Source organism: Mustela erminea, chromosome 16 (assembly GCF_009829155.1).
Source record: "Mustela erminea isolate mMusErm1 chromosome 16, mMusErm1.Pri, whole genome shotgun sequence".
Lineage (NCBI taxonomy): Eukaryota > Metazoa > Chordata > Mammalia > Carnivora > Mustelidae > Mustela > Mustela erminea.
Genome location: NC_045629.1, coordinates 14,182,959 through 14,202,457, shown reverse-complemented (window position 1 = coordinate 14,202,457; position 19,499 = coordinate 14,182,959). Strand labels below are relative to the sequence as shown.

The 19,499-nt window shown below is 41.5% G+C and overlaps 1 protein-coding gene across 1 annotated transcript in view; it reads left to right on the top strand.

The window, feature by feature from the left end:
* ASPH (aspartate beta-hydroxylase) overlaps window positions 1-19,499 on the top strand; it is a 215,430-nt gene that overhangs the window by 93,145 nt on the left and 102,786 nt on the right. Inside the window, exon 13 of the mRNA XM_032316775.1 lies at window positions 8,404-8,445. Coding sequence (XP_032172666.1) covers window positions 8,404-8,445 — 42 coding nt within the window. The remainder of the gene's footprint in view (window positions 1-8,403; window positions 8,446-19,499) is intronic.

Below are 19,499 nucleotides of genomic sequence, written 5' to 3'. Positions count from 1 at the left end.
AATCATAAAGCATGTGATTCTGGCAATATGACACAATAAATGTGCATAGCACAAATTGATTCATTTATGAAGGAATCACGAAATTCATCTGAGTAAAATTTCCTGCCAAACTGTATGTTAAGGCCATTTTACTAACTGGTTCCAGTAACAATTTTTTTTCTGTCATACCATGCCAGAAAAAAAAAGAAATTAATATTTTATGGTGATAATCATATTATTCAAGTTGGAGCTATATAAGCATCAGTGTTTCTGTTGCTCCCATCTCTCTGAAAATGGAGGTAACACTTGTAACTCATCCCACCGTGGGCTGGTCTAGCAGTGCTGATGGTTTCACTCTGCTGCACCTGTGCGAACTTTCACTCATGCCTCCCCTTGTCATCCAGCATTTCCTAACATGATCACTAAGGCACCCAGCCAGACTCAAAAAATAAGACAGTGCCTGCCCCCATAGCAGGTCCCAGTCCTCTGGGCATACAGCTGAGTAAAACAACCACTGTGATGTTCTTAACCCCCCAGAGGGGTAGGCAGGGCAGCACAGAGAAGGAGGGATAACTAATCCAACTTTGGGAACAAGGGTATGGAGAGTCAGAAAGGTCTCCCCATGTGTTGTCGTGCTGTTAGAAGTGACACTAGCTGGTGGGTGGGGAGCAGAAGAAGCAAGTGCTTGCGGAACAAGGGCTAGGACAGTGAGCCATACAAAGGTGTAAGAAGACAAGTGGAAAAACAGGCAGGCGTCAGTTCCTGGAGTGTCTCAAAAATGATGTTTAAAAATTTGAATCTGGGCCTAAAGGTGGCAGGAGGCCACTGAAAAATTCTAAGCAGAGGAGTCACATGATCAAATCCAGATTTGAAAAGAGCAGACCAGTGAGGAGGTGGAGACGAGGAAGGGGCAGATGTACTGAGCCAAGCTGGAGACCGGAGATGCTTCAGCTGTGGGACTGGCCGGACCACCTCATGGGAACTCAAATGGGAAGCAGTTTTCGGGGAGAGAGGGCTGACTGAAGGAAAGAATCAAGGACGATTCCTATGTTCCTGACCTGATTGAATGAATGGTCAGCCCTTCATGGACCTGTTGGAGGCAAGAGGAAATGGAGAGTAGCAGAGGAGGTGATTGGCTCGATTTCGGACATACCGGGTTTGCCACTCAGTGAACCACCTCTGAGTAGAGTCATCTTTCAATATGCAGGAGCAGGGGCACTTGGGTGGCTCAGTGCATTGGATCTCTGCCTTCGGCTTGGGTCATGATCTCAGGGTTGTGGGATCGAGCCCCACATCGGGCTCTCTGCTTGGTGGGGAGTCTGCTTCTTCCTCTTTCTCTCTGCCTTTTTCTCTGCCTACTTGTGAGCTCTGTCTGTCAAATAAATAAAATCTTTTAAAAAAATGTAAATATGCAGAAGCATACTTTTGGGTCCTTCAGAATTGTAACTGGGCTTTTAGGTTATTTGCCCTTTAATTGGTGCTCATCCCTATGCCTCAAACAGCTTCCTACTACCTCAGGTATGTTTGATGGCACAGGTTACAGGAATGCTCATTCCTCTCCTGGGCTAGCTCACTGATAGATTCTAAGACAACCTAAAGTCAAAGGCATTTGTAAAAACATTTTCTGTTGAGGTGTAATTAACACACAGAGACGAGCTCGCTTGCTGAGCAGCCAGTGAAGGAATGCGCCTGTGATCCGTTCCTGTACCACTAGTCAGAAAGCGTCCAGCACCCCAGAAACCTTCCCTCCTCCCGCTCAGTCACATCTCCCCCAACAGTGAGTGTGCTGATCTGTCAGCATTGATTGGTTTGCTTGCTTTTGAATTTAATAAAAGAAAGCCAGAAGCAAACATACACAAACGCAGATACACTTTTTTGATGACTTTTTTTGTTGTTGCATAACATCGTGTCTGGTTTCATCTACTCTGTAGAGTATCGTGCTGGTTTTTATTCATTGCAATCATTTACTACATGTACATTAAAAAAATCCATTCTACATTGATAGCTATTGTGAATGTTTCTAGTTTCTGACTGTTAGGAAAAAGCTTCTATGAATAATCCTGTACTTGTCTTTTGTATATAAATGCTCATTTCTGTTAGATATATGAAAGTATACATAAGATTTCTAGTCACCTCACATTAGCACCGAATCTGCTCATATAAAAACTTCTGAATACACATGCACGCACACACACATGTAGATGGATAGATAGGAAGGGAGGAAGGAAGGCTCATACTCGAGATTTAGAAATTATTTCAATATTTAGTTGGACCTTTAAGTGCACCATCTTCTTCCCTACTCAGATTGTAACAGATCTAATGCTGTGATGGTAAAATCAACCAGATACTAAAGTTTGGAATGAGAAAGTTTTTGCAAAAAATTTGGACAATAATGACTTTGACGGTATACTTTTTTTTTTTTTTTTTTTTTTGCCTGATCATTTATATTATTTATATTGTCAGTAACATTAAAAACTGGCATATGATTATATTAGTGTATTTTAACTGCAACTTACAGTATCTAGTTGCTCCTTGGAAATCCCTCCTATATTTGTTTTTCAAATTCCATGCTAGATTTTTTTTTCCTCTGTTACATTTCTTATTAATATAGTGAAAATACTGTTGGGAGAAAGAGAGTTAATGCTTGTATTTCTCAAAAGATTGAAATTCTTAAATTTAGTTGTAATTCTCAGATGCTCTAAGAAGCTTAAGTTTCCTTCAGCAGCTTTGCAAATAATTCCCAGGGACTTCTCTGGGTAGTTAATCACTGTTGAAGGAGTTGCCCTTAAAAACAACAATAACGCATAAAAAGCATTTACTTCTGTTGGTGTTTTTGTTTGGTTTCGTTTTGTTTTGTTTTTTCTTTTCTTAAAGTAGAGTGAGAATGAAGCAGTTACACAGTCTGTGGTTGGTCCTTTAATTTAGATTTCCCCTTATTTTTGCAGATACTTAAAGCTGCAGAAAGACTGCCCCCACTACCACAGGAGGACCAGCCTAAGCATACGCTCCAAAAGATGGCTGTGATAGATCTTGTGACGTAATTACTGAGCAGACCAAGATCTTTGGGAATGAATACTAAAGATGTTTCCAATTGATTGTAGTCCACTGGCATTTTAGTGTTTTTTTTGTTGTTGTTTTTGTTTTTAGAAACAGAAATTACATGTATTGTTACACTCCTGCATGTTCGTTTTCGATAGCATTAGTGGATCCTTTGGGTTTTCTCTTCTCTTCCTTTCTTACCTACATTTGTGTGTGTTGTTCAGGTAACAGTTGATTATAGTGACGATGTAGCAATAACTTCTTGGCAGGGTTTCGTATATATATGGCTAGCGATTATCCCCACGTCTGTCAGACTGACCTGTGTCAACTGCATTAAGTGTGATCTCAAAGCCGTGAGGAGTGCCCCGCGCTTGCACTCTGAGGAACACTACTAATGGTTGCTATTAGCTGTGAAGATTGGACTTGTATATATCTGCACTGATACCCTCATAGGACATTTCTACCTTAGCTTGGAGTATTCAGGGTAAAACTCCAATTTGGAGGTTCGCAGCTGTTAGCTCATTGATTAGGAAAATTGAATATTTTGGTGAAAGTCTTAAGTTATCGTGGTTAATTTATTTTTTAAATTGAGGGGGAACAATGAAATTCCTTGCTAGGATATAGGCAAAAGGAATGGTCTGCTCTGTCATGCAGAAACTGTTGGACACCTCGGATCAGGCATATAATAGCTTTGTCCCTTCGGCATTTGTTTAAATTTTAGAAAACCTGTATAAAGTACCAGTGTGCATTTTAAAGGTTGCTCTGCCTTTTGCTGATTAAGTTATGCCCTCCCAACACTGAAGGCGGCACTGTGATCTTACTAGAGAACGAGGCCTCTAGCTGGGTTGATTTAGGACTGTGTGTGAAAAGTGTCCACACAGCCACATTGCCTGCTGCTGTTTGCAACATATGAGCCTTTTCTTTCTACCTTGAAGAGTTTCCTCTACTTTTAATGTGGTTTATTTTGGCTCGGACATAGTTGCTGTGATGAAAATACTCATTTGTTAGAAAAGAAGGTAGTGACATCATCATTTTGAAAGGACCATGAGCTATTAAAAAAAAAAAAAAAAAGCCATAAGAAGTAATTTCATTTCCATTTTAGGGTTAGCTCTTGATAATGTTAACATTGTTTTAAAATAAGATGACTTTTCTTTCCCCCCTGCTTTTAGGGTTACAATCAAAGAGATTTTATATTTTTATCATTATAGATCATACTTACAATGTAGTGAGTTATGCATGCTGACCCAGTGTGTGGTGAAATCCAGAAGATTGAGTTACTAAGAAAAGCAATAATTTTCTAAAGCTGTGATATGGGTAATATAGAGTTGCTACTCTAATTCTAATAACGCTCTTAATTCATAATATGAATTATAGAACACTACTTTTTATAAAGCCTTATTTTTTTAGGGAAACTTAGGAGTGACATAGACCTGATAAATGAGTAAAATTTTGCTGGATTTTTGTAGATAATCATCTCTAGAACTCTGGAAACTGAGGATTCATTATGGTGTGGTCAACTTCCTAAATACTTTCTGATTCCATATACCTGAATTAATGAGCCTTGTCTTCAACTATGTGCCACGCTGGGCAATATCAATGGATTTTCTAAGAATAATGTAAATGTCTTCTGTTTAATGTTATTTGAGTGCAATAAAATGCAGAATTCTTCTCTATATTGTCATTATTTTGAATTATTACTTTATTATGTAACAAAATCAGTTCATTTTCTACTTAACTAGTATATTGGAATATTACAGTATCTTTTTGATGACTGAAATCACGAAGGTGTACCTTCAATCCTTTTTGAACCTGTTTCTGATAGGTGATGTTTATTTTGTTTAATGTTGGCTCTGATGCTACATTGCCAGGGGCTGGATTAAAATGAAATAGCCTCTGCATCCCTCCTTTGGGGGTTTTTGTTTAGCATCAGCGAGGCAAGCCACTCCCCCCGGCCCACAAACACACAGCCTCCCGCTCCCCCATGACCATCATACCACGTGTTCATGAACTCCATCGTAGCTGAGAAGACCAAACAGTCTGAGCAGGTAGAAGGGCAGGACAGGGTATAGCAAGTTGTCTTTCGATGTTCACTGTTGGGGCAGAAAAGGAGAACTAGACAACTAGGGAAGAAGCCTCTGGGTTCTGGAAAGTGTTGTTTTCTCCTCCAGCATGCCCAGAAGAAACAAAAATAAAGACTTCAGACTCAGGAGAAACAGATCCACTTTTATCAACTGCATTTCCCCCGCTAAGTGCTTTGTGAGTGTTAGGGGGTTGCATTTTTCCCAGCAGAGAGGGCTTAACGCTGCTTGCAGATAAGGAAACTGAGGGGCAGCGGGACCGAAAGGCCTGCCAGCCATGGTCCTTCATGGTGAGCACGTGGGCAGCAGGTGGAAGGTGGAAACAGTTGGAGGGAGGCCCGAATGCAGGTGGGAGAGCAGGTTGGAGACCAAGGAGTAATGGTGGTGGGGGCAGGGCTGACCTCAGGAAGTACTGGCAGACACACAGAGAAGGGCTGGGGAAGCTGTGACTGGCTGAGTGGGCCAGCGCTGGGGAAGCAGAGTCCTCGAGAGTCACTGATGCCAGTGAGACGAGATACTGGTGAGAAAAACTAGGCCTTAATGGAAATTAGCTTTGGACATATGTGAGGTCCAAGAAGAACAGGTCAGTAATTGAAGAGCAGAGTTGCTGAACACCCTAGAGTTCAGGGTATTTGAATTCACAAAGGCAATTTTCTTTAACAGTGTATGATAATTTTTGAATGATTCAGATCCCATTCTTTTTAGTAAGGTTTTTCTTATTCTGAAAGGGGGAAAAAGTCAGTATAGTTAGAGAATGCATCACGTCTTCTGGATACAGGTGCTTAAACACTATGAGTTACATGTGAACTTGGACGTGGGTAATTTTCAGAATTGGGCTGAGCATACCCTTTAACTTAGAGACGTCCCATCATTGGACCATACAAAGTGTGATTGAATTATTATTACAGAGGATACTTTCTAAATCAGTCTTACCTGCTCTGTGACCTTTGGCAAAATTCCTGAGCTTCCTTTCCTTATCTATACAATTAAAACTACTTCCCAGGGTGGGGTGGAGTTGATGGGATCCTCTGCAGTGAGTGCTTAAAACAATGCCTGGGACACAGTAAGCATCCAGTAAGTCCTTTTCCTCTGGAGCACAGCAGGTCCACATGGGGCCTCCCAGGGAAGCATTTGTGCAGAGAACGAAGTAGAGCAGAGCTACATTTTACTTGTTAGCTCTGCGGAATACTAGTGAGGGACGCTGGATCTCTGTGAAAAGACCTTTACCTACTGAAAATCAGAGGGCCCAAGATGCCTCCCCTGCACATTTCTCCATATCCAAACATGAGTCACAGATGTCCCCAGGCTGATGTGGGGTGAGGGACAGAAGGGGATGTGAGAGAGAGCTTTTCCCCAGAGCTGGGGAAGTTTGGGTTGGACCTTCTGTCAGACTCCTCGCCCTATCCTGAATACTGCTATGGAGGAGGAAGAAAGATGGTGGCCTTGTTCCTGGGAGCTTGCCTGGCCATGGCCCTTCCACACCCATTCAAACCACTCCTTGTTTCTCCCCTGCCGGTGGGAAGATGTGTGGAGAGCTGGAAACTCTTCAAGCACCCACCTGTTTAATCGGGTTAGCAACTTGGATTTCGTGCTTGTGTTTTCGACTCACACTGGCCCCATGCCAGTGCCAGGTGACGGATTACTGGAGGACGAGGCGGGTCACAGCCTTCCTGCAGGCACTGCTGGTAGCACTGGAAGGACTCCAGGAGGAACGGGATTGTTTGTTGTTGTTTTCCTCAATCCTGTGTCCTTGACACCTGCCAGAGTGCATCCTATGAAATGACATACTGACTAGCTTTTTGATAAAGGAGGTTATAGTTAATAAGATCAGAAATTCTGGGACATTCAACAGAGATCTGGAATGGATTTTTTTTTTTTTTTTAAAATATCCCTTGTACCTCCTGCCCTGCTGGCAGGAAGGGTGGGCAGTCAGCTCGATAAAACCCACTCTTTGCAGGAGGCAAAGGCTACAGGACCCTATCTCTCTGTTTCTCTTTCTGGAACTGACGGGATGGGCGCTGGGGGAGGATGATCTGCTTTGGAAGGATGTATACGGCTGACTTTGATACAGTGGGCACTCGACTTTCTCAGCCTCAGCTTCCTCCTTTGCACAAAGGGAGGTAGACCTCTCCAAAGGGTGGCAAGAGGCAGGCATGATGTGCTTCGACCAAACCCGGCATGCTGTAGCTTTCAAGGTCATTCCCTTCCTCTCCATTAGTTCCTTGAAAATGCTGGACCTATAAAATTCCCTCCCTTGTCTTGGAAGCCTGCCTCAGATTTACTTGTCACTTTCTCGAAATGAAATGTTTGATATGAATGATCAGTGGAGGAAACTGGGGAGCAACAAAATCAAGTGTTCTGTGGTCGTACTCCTGATCTGACCCCACAGCCCGATCTACTATGAGGGAGGAACTGAGTCTGAGTCTCCCAAACTCTGCCTCATCCTGACTCCCACACATATGCCTATACACGCGTTCTAGAAATACCCAAAGCTAGGTAAGTACCTATGGGAACTGTAATCAACTGGTCTACCTTGAAATTTAGCTACACCCCCAACTTATATGAAACATAGGCCAGATCTGAGATAGTACAGAAATGAAGTTATAAATAAAGTGCATGGTCAGGTCACGTACTATAGTTTTCCATGTAGGGTGGACATTATTTGACTGGTCCAGGTTCTGGGTGGGTTTCACTGCATTCAGTCCCATTCGTGGGAGGGACCCTCTGACTGATTAACTTAGTGAGAGGTTGACACCAGTGGGCTGTCAGCTCCTCAGCACCTGGGCTCAGTGCAGGCACCCTTAGTGGTCCACCTGTATATGTGTGAAGTCCTTAGGGAAGCGAGACTGCTGTCACCCCAGTGAGGGGGACATGTGGCATTTCTTTAAAGCACATGGTGACTATTATAAAGTTGTCTTCTGGTTTTAGGACACAGTATAAATATTGAGCAAGCTTTGATGAGGGCTTCTCTCCACTCCAGTTTGCCTTTACCCCACAGAGGCATTTAGAATCGGTGGAGGTGACCCACAGCCACTTTTTCCCTGTAGATGAGGAATACTTAACCTGATGCCTCATATCTAGTGACTGCCCAGTGACTTTTATAAATTAAGTCGAATGAGTCTAATCTTAATATTTCGTAACGAATTTCATGTATAAAGAATTCAGGGTTTAGGAAAATGGAATTCTATGCCCAGAAATATTTTTTCTTGAATTATATTTATTTGAATTCATTTAAATATCGTCCTATATTTTGAGATAATAATGGTGACTTTTACAATACTTATTTTATTTTGTCTTTACTTTTCAGAAACAAATAGAAAAACAGACGATCCAGAAATAAAAGAAAAAGGTGAGATCATCAAATAAACTGCCTTTCAAATATATATAGGAAGAAAATCATTATACTACTCATGAATAACATTGTGATTTTATTTTATATCATCAGTTAAATTACCTCTGGGCTTATTATTTTAATGGTTTTATCAACAAATATTTATTAATATTTACATAAGCATTAAGAGCCAAAGAGATTCCCTGGCTTCTGATCCAGGTTTTGCCATTCACTATATATGGTCTGAGAATTCCTTGCCCTCTCTGTGCCTCAGTTTCTTCTCTGATATGGGAATAAAACAGTACCAAGTTCAGAAACCAGAAGACTCCTGTTGCTACAAAGGGAATTAAATGAAAATATGTATAAAGTACTTAAAGCAGTGTATAGCACAGGGAAAGTACTTAGCAAATGTTAAATATTGTTTATGTTAACATCTGTGCCAGGAATAGAGGTCCAGAGATTACTAGAACATGTTCTTTCTTCACAAGAAACTCTGAATTGTTGGAAGGACATGCAAACAAGGTTATATCCATATAGAATCGTTTCTGCTTTCCCACAGTTGATTACAAGACCCAGTCTAAAAAATAACCCAGTAGACTTTTAAGTCAGCTCTTACAAAGGTTCCTTAGCTTACTCAGAGTGAGGAAATAAGTTAAAAAATTATATAGATGATATGGGATAATGCTTTTTTTTCCCCATATCCCACTTCTCTTTGTTCTTTCCAGTCCTTGACATTTTTAAGTATTTAATTCAAGTTAGACAATAAGAATCTCTAAATAGTAAGCAAGGCTACTAATTTAATCCCTCACAAATTTTTTCACATCATTTAATTGATTAATTAATTTTCTCATCATAATAAATGTGCTCTTTAATCCCCCACCTCCCTCCCCTCTGCTAACATTGGTTTATTCTCTATAGTTAACAGTCTGTTTCTTGGTTTGTGTGTCTATTTTTTCTGCCTTACTCGTTGGTTTTGTTTCTTTAATTCCACACATGAGTGAGATCATATGGTATTTGTTTTCTCTGACTGACTTATTTCACTTAACATCCATTATACTACCTAGCTCTATCCATTTTGTTGCAAATGGTAAGGTTTCATTCTTTTTTATGGCTGAATAATATTCCATCGTGTATATACATATCTTCTTTATCCATCCGTCTATTGATGGACACTTGGGCTGCTTCTATGCTTTAGCTATTATAAATAATGCTGCTGTAAACATAGGGGTGCATGTATCCCTTTGAATTAGTGTTTTTGTATTTGGGGGTAAATACCCAGTAGTGTGATTACGGGATCATAGAATAGTTCTATTTGCTTGTAATATCATTTGAATGATAAAATCTTTAATGATTAAACCTTACAATTTCAGAAGTGCCTTTAATTTTGAGTGAAGAAAGCAGTGTCTACATTTGAGAAGATATAATAGTATGTAACATTATAATATACATAATGTACATGGTCTCAGTGTATAATTACTCGATAAGCATACAGAATTGCTGACCTCCGGCTGTCATTTTGTAGCCCTTACGCTGGTAATTAGACATCTAGCCATGCATTTTTCCCCCTGACTAGTTGTATTTAATTTTTTATGAAAGCAACCCTGAGATACGGTTTTAAAGTAGGACTTCTAATGAAAAACAGCAGTCTTCTACACCCCTACTCCCTAAGAGTCCCATCCCTGACTTTCCTTTAGCGGTTTCTTCTAGTACTTCACATTTCTAAATAGCTACTTGTGCAAGTTTCTCGTCAATGTTAGAAGCTGTTGGTTGACTTTTCTACATAGATGACTGGAATTTAGCTCAGTCATGACCCAAGTTCCCCATGTTGCCCCACCTTCCTGATCTTCTGTGACATCATGATGTACTCTGATCTTGATAAGTAAGTAGCCACCTTCTCCCTAGTTTTGTTTCCTACGATTTCAGTGACTTGCGGTCAGATGTGATCAGGAAGCAGATGATCCTGTTTCTGACATGGTCAGAAGGTCAGTAGTAGCCTAATGCTTGGCCACAATGTCTGTATCCTTCCCCCACTTCATCGCACTGCAGAGGCATTCTCTTATCTCATACCTTCATGAGAAGGGTGAGTATAGGGCAGTAAGATACTTTGAGAGAGAGAGAGAGGCCACATTCATATAACTTTTATGACACTATTTTGTGCATGTTCTATTTTATTATTAATTATAATAATGAGTAATCTCTTACTGTGCCTAATTTACAAATTTAAGTTTATCAGAGGTATGTGGGTATAGGAAGGAAACATAGTATACATAGGGTTTGGTGCTGTCTGTGGTTTCTGGCATCCGCTGGGAGTTTTGGAATGCGTCCCTGCAAATAAGGAGGGACAACTTTATGAAGAGGACAACAAAGCAAGGAGGAGGATATCATCAGCTTTTGCTAGAACTGATCCCTTTCTCGATTCCAGAATGCTTCCTTCCCTTGGCTTGTCGGTTACCACATCTTCTTGGTCTTTCCCCTACTCTTTGCTGGGTGTGCTGTTCTCAGCCTCTTTGGATGGCTGTTCCTCATCTCCCTGACTGTCTAGCACTCAAGTGTCCCAGGACACAGTCCTCAGAGCATTTCTCTTATCGGCACACTCTCCCTCAGTGATCTTACCTAATCTCCTTGCTTTAAATAACTGTCTGCCAATGATGACCACACTTGCCTGCAGCCTGGGTCTCTTCCCTGGTCTCTAGACTGGGATGTCCAGCTGTTGCCCGGTGTCTGCCAGAGAACCTCGTTTGGACATCTGATCATCACTTCAAACTTGTGTGGCCTGAACTCCTGACCTCCCCTTTTGAAACCCGCTCCTCCTACGAAACGTCTCTTTCATGCCTCCCTAAATTTACCTTAGTAAGTCCTGTCAGTCCTCTCCCCACAATATATCCAGATTTCCACTGTCCCCTGCCTCTGACAGCCACCACCACCTAGCTCCCAGCTACTGCCGTCTCTTGCCAGCATAATTCCAGTTGCCACCTAACTGATCTTCCCGTGTCCACCTTGCCTCTATAATCTTTCTCAATACACGAGCCGCAGTTACCCCTTTAAAACCTAAGCTGTGTCGTGTTGCCCACTGTCTCCAGTATTTTCATAGCTTCCTCAAAATGAAAGTCCTTTGCAGTACAAACCCTCGTAAAATCCATTCTCCCTTCTCCGTCTTCTCTTGGTTTCCTCCCCAACATCACATCCTATAATACTCTCTCTCCTTTGCTCACTCTACTCCAGCTATACGGACTTCCCTACCAAGCAGTCATGGGACCCAGGGCCTTTGCACTGACCGTTCCCTCCAGCTGGTTTCTCTCACAGAAACCACATGGCTTTCCATAGTTTTTGCTCGACTGTGGCCTCCTTAGCGAACCTCCCTAATCTTATTTCAAGTTAAAGCCCCCTTACTTTCCATACCCTGTTCCCTTACTTTATTTTCTCTATAACACCATGTGATGATATTTAGTTTAATTCTTTGGGATTTATTGTTTGAACCTCCTACTGGAATCCAATTTCCATGAAGACACATTTTTGTCCTGCTCACTGCTGCGTTTCCTGTGCCTGGCACATAGTAGACACTTAGTAATTATTTGTTCCCTGAATTTCTATTATGTTTTAATTTTGAAGGATTTGAACAGACATTATAGACATTTTTAAAGTAAGAACCAGACCCAGATAGAACTCTTAGGATGGAAATCTATGGGAAACCCAAGGCTTGAGTCAGTGACACTGGGGTAAGAAGACAGCTGTTGTCATCCCTAAAGAAACTGGAGTGATTACGTGGTCCCCTCTGTGACCTCACATGTCAGACGTCAGTGGTTGCCTGGATCATCATACCCATGCTTTCTGGAGCACAGAACTGACAAGTGTTCAAAGCATTAAATACACTTTCATGTTCAGTTTCTTTATCCAGACATAAGGATCATGATTCTTTTTTTTTTAATTAATTTATTTATTTATTTGACAGAGATCACAAGTCGGCAGAGAGGCAGGCAGAGAGAGGGGGGAAGCAGGTTCCCTGCTGGGCAGAGAACCTGATATGGGGCTTGATCCCAGGACCCCGAGATCATGACCTGAGCTGAAGGCAGAGGCTTAACCCACCGAGCCACCCAGGTGCCCCAAGGATCATGATTCTTAATGCCTCACAGGATATACTTCAAAACAGGAAGATAAATCATTTATAAATCATAAATGCAGTCTGCTACTACTATTACTGTCTAAATATCTGCACTCCAGATTGCTTTGATTAGCAATGAAGTTGGATGATTTGGGGGTGAATGATAGTTGTGCCAGTTTTAAGATTTAGTTAAAACAATGCTTTTTAAAAGATCCATATGTATAGTCATAATCAGTTCTAAAAGCAAAGGTGTTTTTAAGCCCCCAAAGTACAACACATATAATTAAAGAATGAAGGGTGGGTTTTGTTTTTTTTTTTAGGTTGTATAAATTTAGCTGTACAAAACACTCACTAAAATGATTCACATCATTCAGTTGGCCTTGGACGAATGTCCATGTCTTGTTGTGGCTCCAAGGCAGAGACCACAGAGGTAGGACCGAGGCTGCTCTTGGAACAACGTTAGCCCACGTCTCACTTGGTGATCCCAGAGACTCCTTTCTCCTTTAAAGGAGAAAGGAGATAAAACAAATCCTCTTTGTCCTTTATTCTATTTTCCTGTCCTGCATTGGTTAGGGAAATAAGCACTCTTAAGGAAAATCCTGGTTTCTTAACAACACCCTTTTTTTTTTTTTAAGATTTTATTTATTTATTTGACAGAGATCACAAGTAGGCAGAGAGGCAGGCAGAGAGAGCGGAGGAAGCAGGCTCCCTGCTGAGCAGAGAGCCCGATGCAGGGCTCGATCCCAGGACCCTGGGATCATGACCCAAGCCGAGGGCAGAGGCTTTAACCCACTGAGCCACCCAGGTGCCCCACAACACCCTATTTTTACCCTCCTCCAATGTCTTCAGTGGTTGAGTTGGATTTAGACCTTCCTTACAAATCACACATTCCCATTATAATTAAGTACAGTTATATGTAATTTTTAAAAACCTCAGATTTTTGTTCCTTAAACAAGATAGGAGTTTATTTCTTATCCACATAAATAACCTAGGACCAATTTAATGGCTCATTATGGCCATAGCTCCTTGTCTTGCCATTCTGCTGCCTTAGTCTATAACCTCATGTTTCAAAAGGGCCATTGAAGTGCCAGTCATTACCACCATATCCAGATAACATGAAGGAAGTGGAGAGAAGAAGTAAAACTTCTTAGGAAAACTACATTTAACTGATAGAACATTGGTAAAGCTAAAATTCAGGGTTCTGGTTCTACAGAGGAAAAGAACATCAGATATTGAGAGGAAGAAGCGATTAGCAGTCTTGAGCATGCAGTATTTTACTCCTGTTAACAGGGTATACTCTACCACCATATTTTAGGGAAATGGCTACTGCTCTATGCTAAAAGTTTCAATAAATCATCAGAATGTTAAAAAAAATACCAGTTTTTCGTCATTCACAAAAACATACATCAATTTATTTATCCACTTAAATATTTGCATGCCTACCTACTACATGCCAGATACTGTTGTTGTAGGCAAGTGGATGCAGGTGAAAATAAGACAGAATTCCATCTTTCATGGAGCTCACATCCCAGTTGGGAATCTAACAGCACGCACACAATCTGAAATAGTGATAGTGCTCTAAAGGATACGGAGCAGGAGAGTATGCTGGCAGGAGGTGGGGAGGGAAGGAGAGTATATCTCTGAGGAAGTTAGGGATACTATCAAGGCAACTGTGTGAATGCTGAGCTAGGAGCACACGGAGAAGAGGAAGCGCCTATGCAAAGGTCCTGAGGCAGGACAGCCAAGCCTGAGAACCTGGAGCACCCCAACCAAGCTGAGGGTATATATCATGCAGTCAGAGAGAAATTTCGGGGGCCAGGCTGTGGCATAGAGTTTGACATTTTCCTTTATGTAGTTGGGATGTCCTATCCAGGCCATGCGAGTGTTGCAACTCAGTCTTTCTCATTCACCCACTTACTTGTTTGCTCCTGGGAAGTCTACTTCAGTGCTTCTGACAAAGATAGAGACGGGGGAGGGTGAACTCTGGACATTGGCGCTCGCAGATAGTAAACACATGCAAGCCCTACCCCCACTGCTGCTCACAGCTGTGCTGCTCCCTCTTCAGAGACTCCATTTTGTCCTCAGGGAGCTGTGCCTCCTTCCTCACCGCCCACCATACTCTGTACGGCTTTGTCCTCCAGGCTTCTGATCCAAAGGGGACTTGTCCAGTGTGGTAGGTGCTGGGCTTTCTGGGCTGTTTCTTCAGAGAATTTGTGGAGAGAATCCTTGGGTCAGCTTTGCCTGCTTGGGTCATCACACTCCCATGGTAGGAAACTGGCAGTTTCTAGCGGTACCGATCAACAGATATTTGTCTCTGAAGTATTTTATTGGATGTGAAGTGCAGGAATAGTCTTAGAATTACCCCCAGAATCATTGAAAATCCCTTGACATTCATTGTCCGCTTTGGGAATTCCATCCTCTTTTTTACTCAGATTTGTAGGGGGCTGTTAACTGTGGGGAAGAAGGAAGAGGAAATACTCCATTTTTGGAACATGTAGTGAAAAAATGGAATGTGTTTTAATAGTCAGACTTCAGTTTCATAATGATAGAAGTGGAGTTGTTTTTGGTTTGTTTGGTGTTTTGTTTTGTTTTAAATGGCCATTCCGAGTTTGTCTCAGGATGAAATATCAGGTTGCCAGATTCTGTGCTTGTGTGATCTCCCCTCAAGCGTATTGTTGAGGAACTGCGGTGAGAGCAGAAGATTTTGCTTTTACTTAGAATTGATAATTCTATGTTCTTTCCTTTTAGAGAGTCATAGGTTTGAAATAGGGTTTATTCCGAAACAGGCCCTATTTGCCAGATTCTGAAATTGAATCAGATTCTATTTGTTTTAGATAAGGTTGCTATATCTGTTTCTCCCCACTGGATGTCATCTTTCCCCCACATATTCCATCCCCACAACCACAAAATGCATGAACTACAAAGCAATGGCAGCAAAAACATCTTAATGGATGTCAACTCAAACAGTCACTTTTATTCATCCATTTATTCAGTACATTCTGGGCACCTACTATGTGCCAGGCCCTGTTGTAGGCACCGGGGCTAACACAGTCAATAAAAACAAAGTCCCGTTCTCCCGGTGTTTGTTATTTACTGTATGTGTGTTTGGCGGGTGGGCGGGGGGGGAGGTTAGATATGTAATTGTTAAAAATTAAAATATAACACTGGTAAGTATGAAAAGGAATGTAAAACAGGAAAAGACTACAACAAATGACAGTGGGCAGGGGTGTTGCTCTGTGGAGAGGCCTCTGAGATAGTGACGTTTCATGATGCAAGGGAACGAGTTGTGCACACACCCAGGAGGACCGAGTCTAGGGATGGAATAGTACATGCGTGGTCCCCGAAGGAGTGAGCTTAGCATGTGTGAACAGCAGTGAGGAGGTGGGTGTGGCAGATGGAGAATGGGGGAGGGGGAGGAATAGGAGTGGGTGGTTCAGAGGGCTCACAGGGTCCGAATCACATAGGGCTTTGAGGGCCGCCACTCTTATGGATTTTGTGTATTAACTTGAGCAAGATGGCCGCTGAGAGAGTGAGAGCAGAAGGTTGGTATGATGAGCCTCATGTTTCAACAGGCTCATTCTGGCTCTGGGGATGCAAGACTGGAAGCAAGGAGACCACGTAGGAGACCCCAGGAGGGAGTAATAGGGCTGGTATTAGGATGTGGCATAATGGAGGTGAGTGGTGGTTAGATTCTCCATGTATTTGCCTGTGAAGTCACTAGAATTTGCTAATGGATAGGATATGAGGTATGAGAGAAAGAAAGACAGGAATCAAAAATGACTTGGAGCTTCTTAAAAAGTGGTGCTTGAGCAATTCATTGAACGTGAAAGTATGCAACATGCGGCTGGTTTAACATAGATCAAGAGTCAGTTATTAGTTGAGGATTTTTGAGTCTTTAAAGGAACCTGAGAAGCAGCAATATACCCTTGCCAGCAAAAAGGAAATGTATTTTTGCTCTGTGTGTATGTGTGTGTGTGTGTTATAATTGCATTTGAATCAAGGACTTCTCCTGAAATTATTCTTTGATTTAGACCAATACTGAATATCCTGTTGTATTATTCATTACAATTAAGGATACGCTTAAACAGTATATTTTGTGACTGTCTTTTAGGCATTTAAAGATGTCCTGGTTGCTATTTGTATTCTTTTAAAAAGTGATAATCAGTGCCCTGAAAGAACACCAGATGGCACTAGAAAACAAGTTACATTTACACTAACAGAAATCCCACTTGTAAAGCAGCTTCAAGGAAAGACCTAGAAGATTATAATGCAGCCGGTAAATTAGCTTGATGCAACTAGTACCTTGTATGGATACCTCGGGGTTTTCTGTGATCATGAGGAAAACAGAAATAGAACCAACACGAGCAGCAGTCAAGCCATAATAAGTTGTCTTGATATTAAAAAATATATATGTCAGTGAAGTTTTTCCTGGGATTCTTACAGCTGAATGGAACATATCCAACCAAAGTTGTTCACCATAATCCTGAGGATAAAAACTAAATTTATTAGTACAGTACCTGAAGCTTATGGCTTTCCTCTGTTCACAATGCTCTTTCTGGCCTCCCCTCTTCACATCCTCCTGGCAGAGTCCTCCTCCTTAGAAATAAGCTTAGAGGTTACCACTGCTAGGCAGCCTCCCCTGATTACACCCCTATCTCTTACTCCAGACCAGACGATGTACTTTACCTCTGTACTCCCAAGACACCCCATGCTTGTAGATTTTTAACATGTATTTTGAGTTTTTCCCTTAATTTTTAGGCAGAAGGCATGTAAAAGGTAGGAACCCTGATACCCTCCCCCATTTTGTTATTAGTTAAGGTTCTTCAGAGATACAGAATCAATATAATAGGGTGTGTGTGTGTGTGTGTGTGTCTGTGTGTGTGTGTGTAGACAGAAACAGAGACACACAGATTTATTGTAAGAAATGGACTCACATGATTATAGAGTCTAGCCAGTCTAAAATCTGCAGGGTAGGCAGGCAAGCTGGACACCCAAGGAAGAGTTGATGTTGTAGCTCAAGGCCAAAGGCAGTGTGGAAACAGTTTCCTCTTCCTTGGAGGTGGTTGGGTGGGTGGGGGGGTCTTTTTCTTTAGGCCTTCAACTGATTGGATGAGGCCCATTTACAGTATGGGGGATAATCTGCTTTACTCCAAGACTACAGATTTAAGTGTTAATCTCATCTAAAAAATATCTTCACAGCAACATATAGACATGTTTGACCAAATATCTGGGTTATCATGGCTTTGCTAAGTTGACACATCAAATTAAACCATCACATGCCTCCAATAGCACCTAACGATAACATAAGAATATAAGAGGAGTTGAATAAGTAGTTATGGTATGAAAAATGTGATTTCATGTGCGATTTTCCATCTGATGGTGATATTATCCTTTCATTTCCTTACCTCCTCATCTGATGGTGATATTATAAAATGCAAATGGCCCAGACGATGGGCTGGAAGAGCTTATAGACAGAAATATCACTGTGTGAATGAACCTTACCTGTCTAGAATGTACTGTATTTCGTGTTACCTTCACAGAGGTGCTTATCTAATTCTTACCAAAAAATCTTGTGAGTTCAGTATTTTTCAGCTATATTTAGCCATGTTTCCTCAAACTTTTTTTTCTTTTCCTTTCCACTACTTGTCATAGAATTCAATGTTGGAGTGCATGATAATGTCCTACATGTCTCTGAAACTTTGTTCTTTTTTTTTTTTTTTTTCTTAATCATTTTACCTGCTTAGGTAGCATACTTTCTATTGCTCTATCTTCAAGTTCAGTGAATTTTTCTTCTGCTGTTTCAAATCTGCTGTTGAGCCCATGGAGTAAAAATTTCATTCTAACTACTCTGCTTTTCAAGTCTAGATTTCCAGCTGCTTCTTTTATATAGTTTCCATTTCACTGTTGAGATTCTATATCTGGTCACTCATTAATACCGTGTTTTTTAAAAAATGTTTAAACTTACTTACAGTCACCCATTTGAAACGTTTTTCTAATAAACCCAGCCTCTGGGCACTAGGAGACAGTTGCTACTGACTACTTTTTTCCCTTTGAGTGTGGATCAGGAGAGTCCTGTTTCTTTGCATGTCTAGGAATTTTAGGGTGAAAGCTGAATTGTGTATAGAATACACAGAGTGGCAACTCTGGAATTTTCTTTTTCCCTTGAGGATTATTGGGGACCATTAACTTGCTTGGATTCAAACTAAAAAATCCATCTCCCTGCAGTGTGAAGCAACCTCTTTCTCTGCTCAGGTTTGTTGACTTCCAGCTACTATATTTTTAAGTTCAGCTCTCTGGAGAGCGGGGCAGGAGGTGCCCTGAGCCTGGGTGGTTTAGTGGTCTGCTACAGATTTGGGCAGAATTCATACTTTGATTTGGGGGCTTCTTTCTGAGATTCCAGCCTGAAGTGCTGCTGTCTTATACTTCAAGCCATTAGGACTTCAAATTTCTTCTAGGAAAACTGGATGTGTATTGAGAAATGTACTCAGGCAAAGCACAACAAATTTGCACATTTCGCCAGGGGAGTTCTGTCATTAAAAGCAGATTTCTGCAGTAGCTAGCCTCTTGGAAGACCCCCAGAGACTCTTGCCTCCTGGTACTCAGGCCTCTGTGTGGTCTTCTTTCCATTGAATAGGGCTGACCTGAGTGACTAATAGGGCAATGCAGAACTTACAGAGTGTGAATCCCAAGGCTAATATTGCACCTTCTACCTTGTCTTTCCTTTGGATCACTTGCTTGCTCTGGAGGAACCTGGCTGCCTTGTCATGAGAATATATAAGCAGCCTTTCGGTAGTGTAGGTAGCAGCGAACTTGTGTAAGATATTAAATGTTTATGGTGGTTGTAAGCTGCTGGGTTTGGGGGTACTTTGCTTTGCAGCCATATAGAACTAGTCCATCCTTATTGAGGTTCTGCCTGCTTTTTCACCAGTCTCCTAGGAGCTACTTATGAAGATGGAAAGTTATCAGTCAGCCC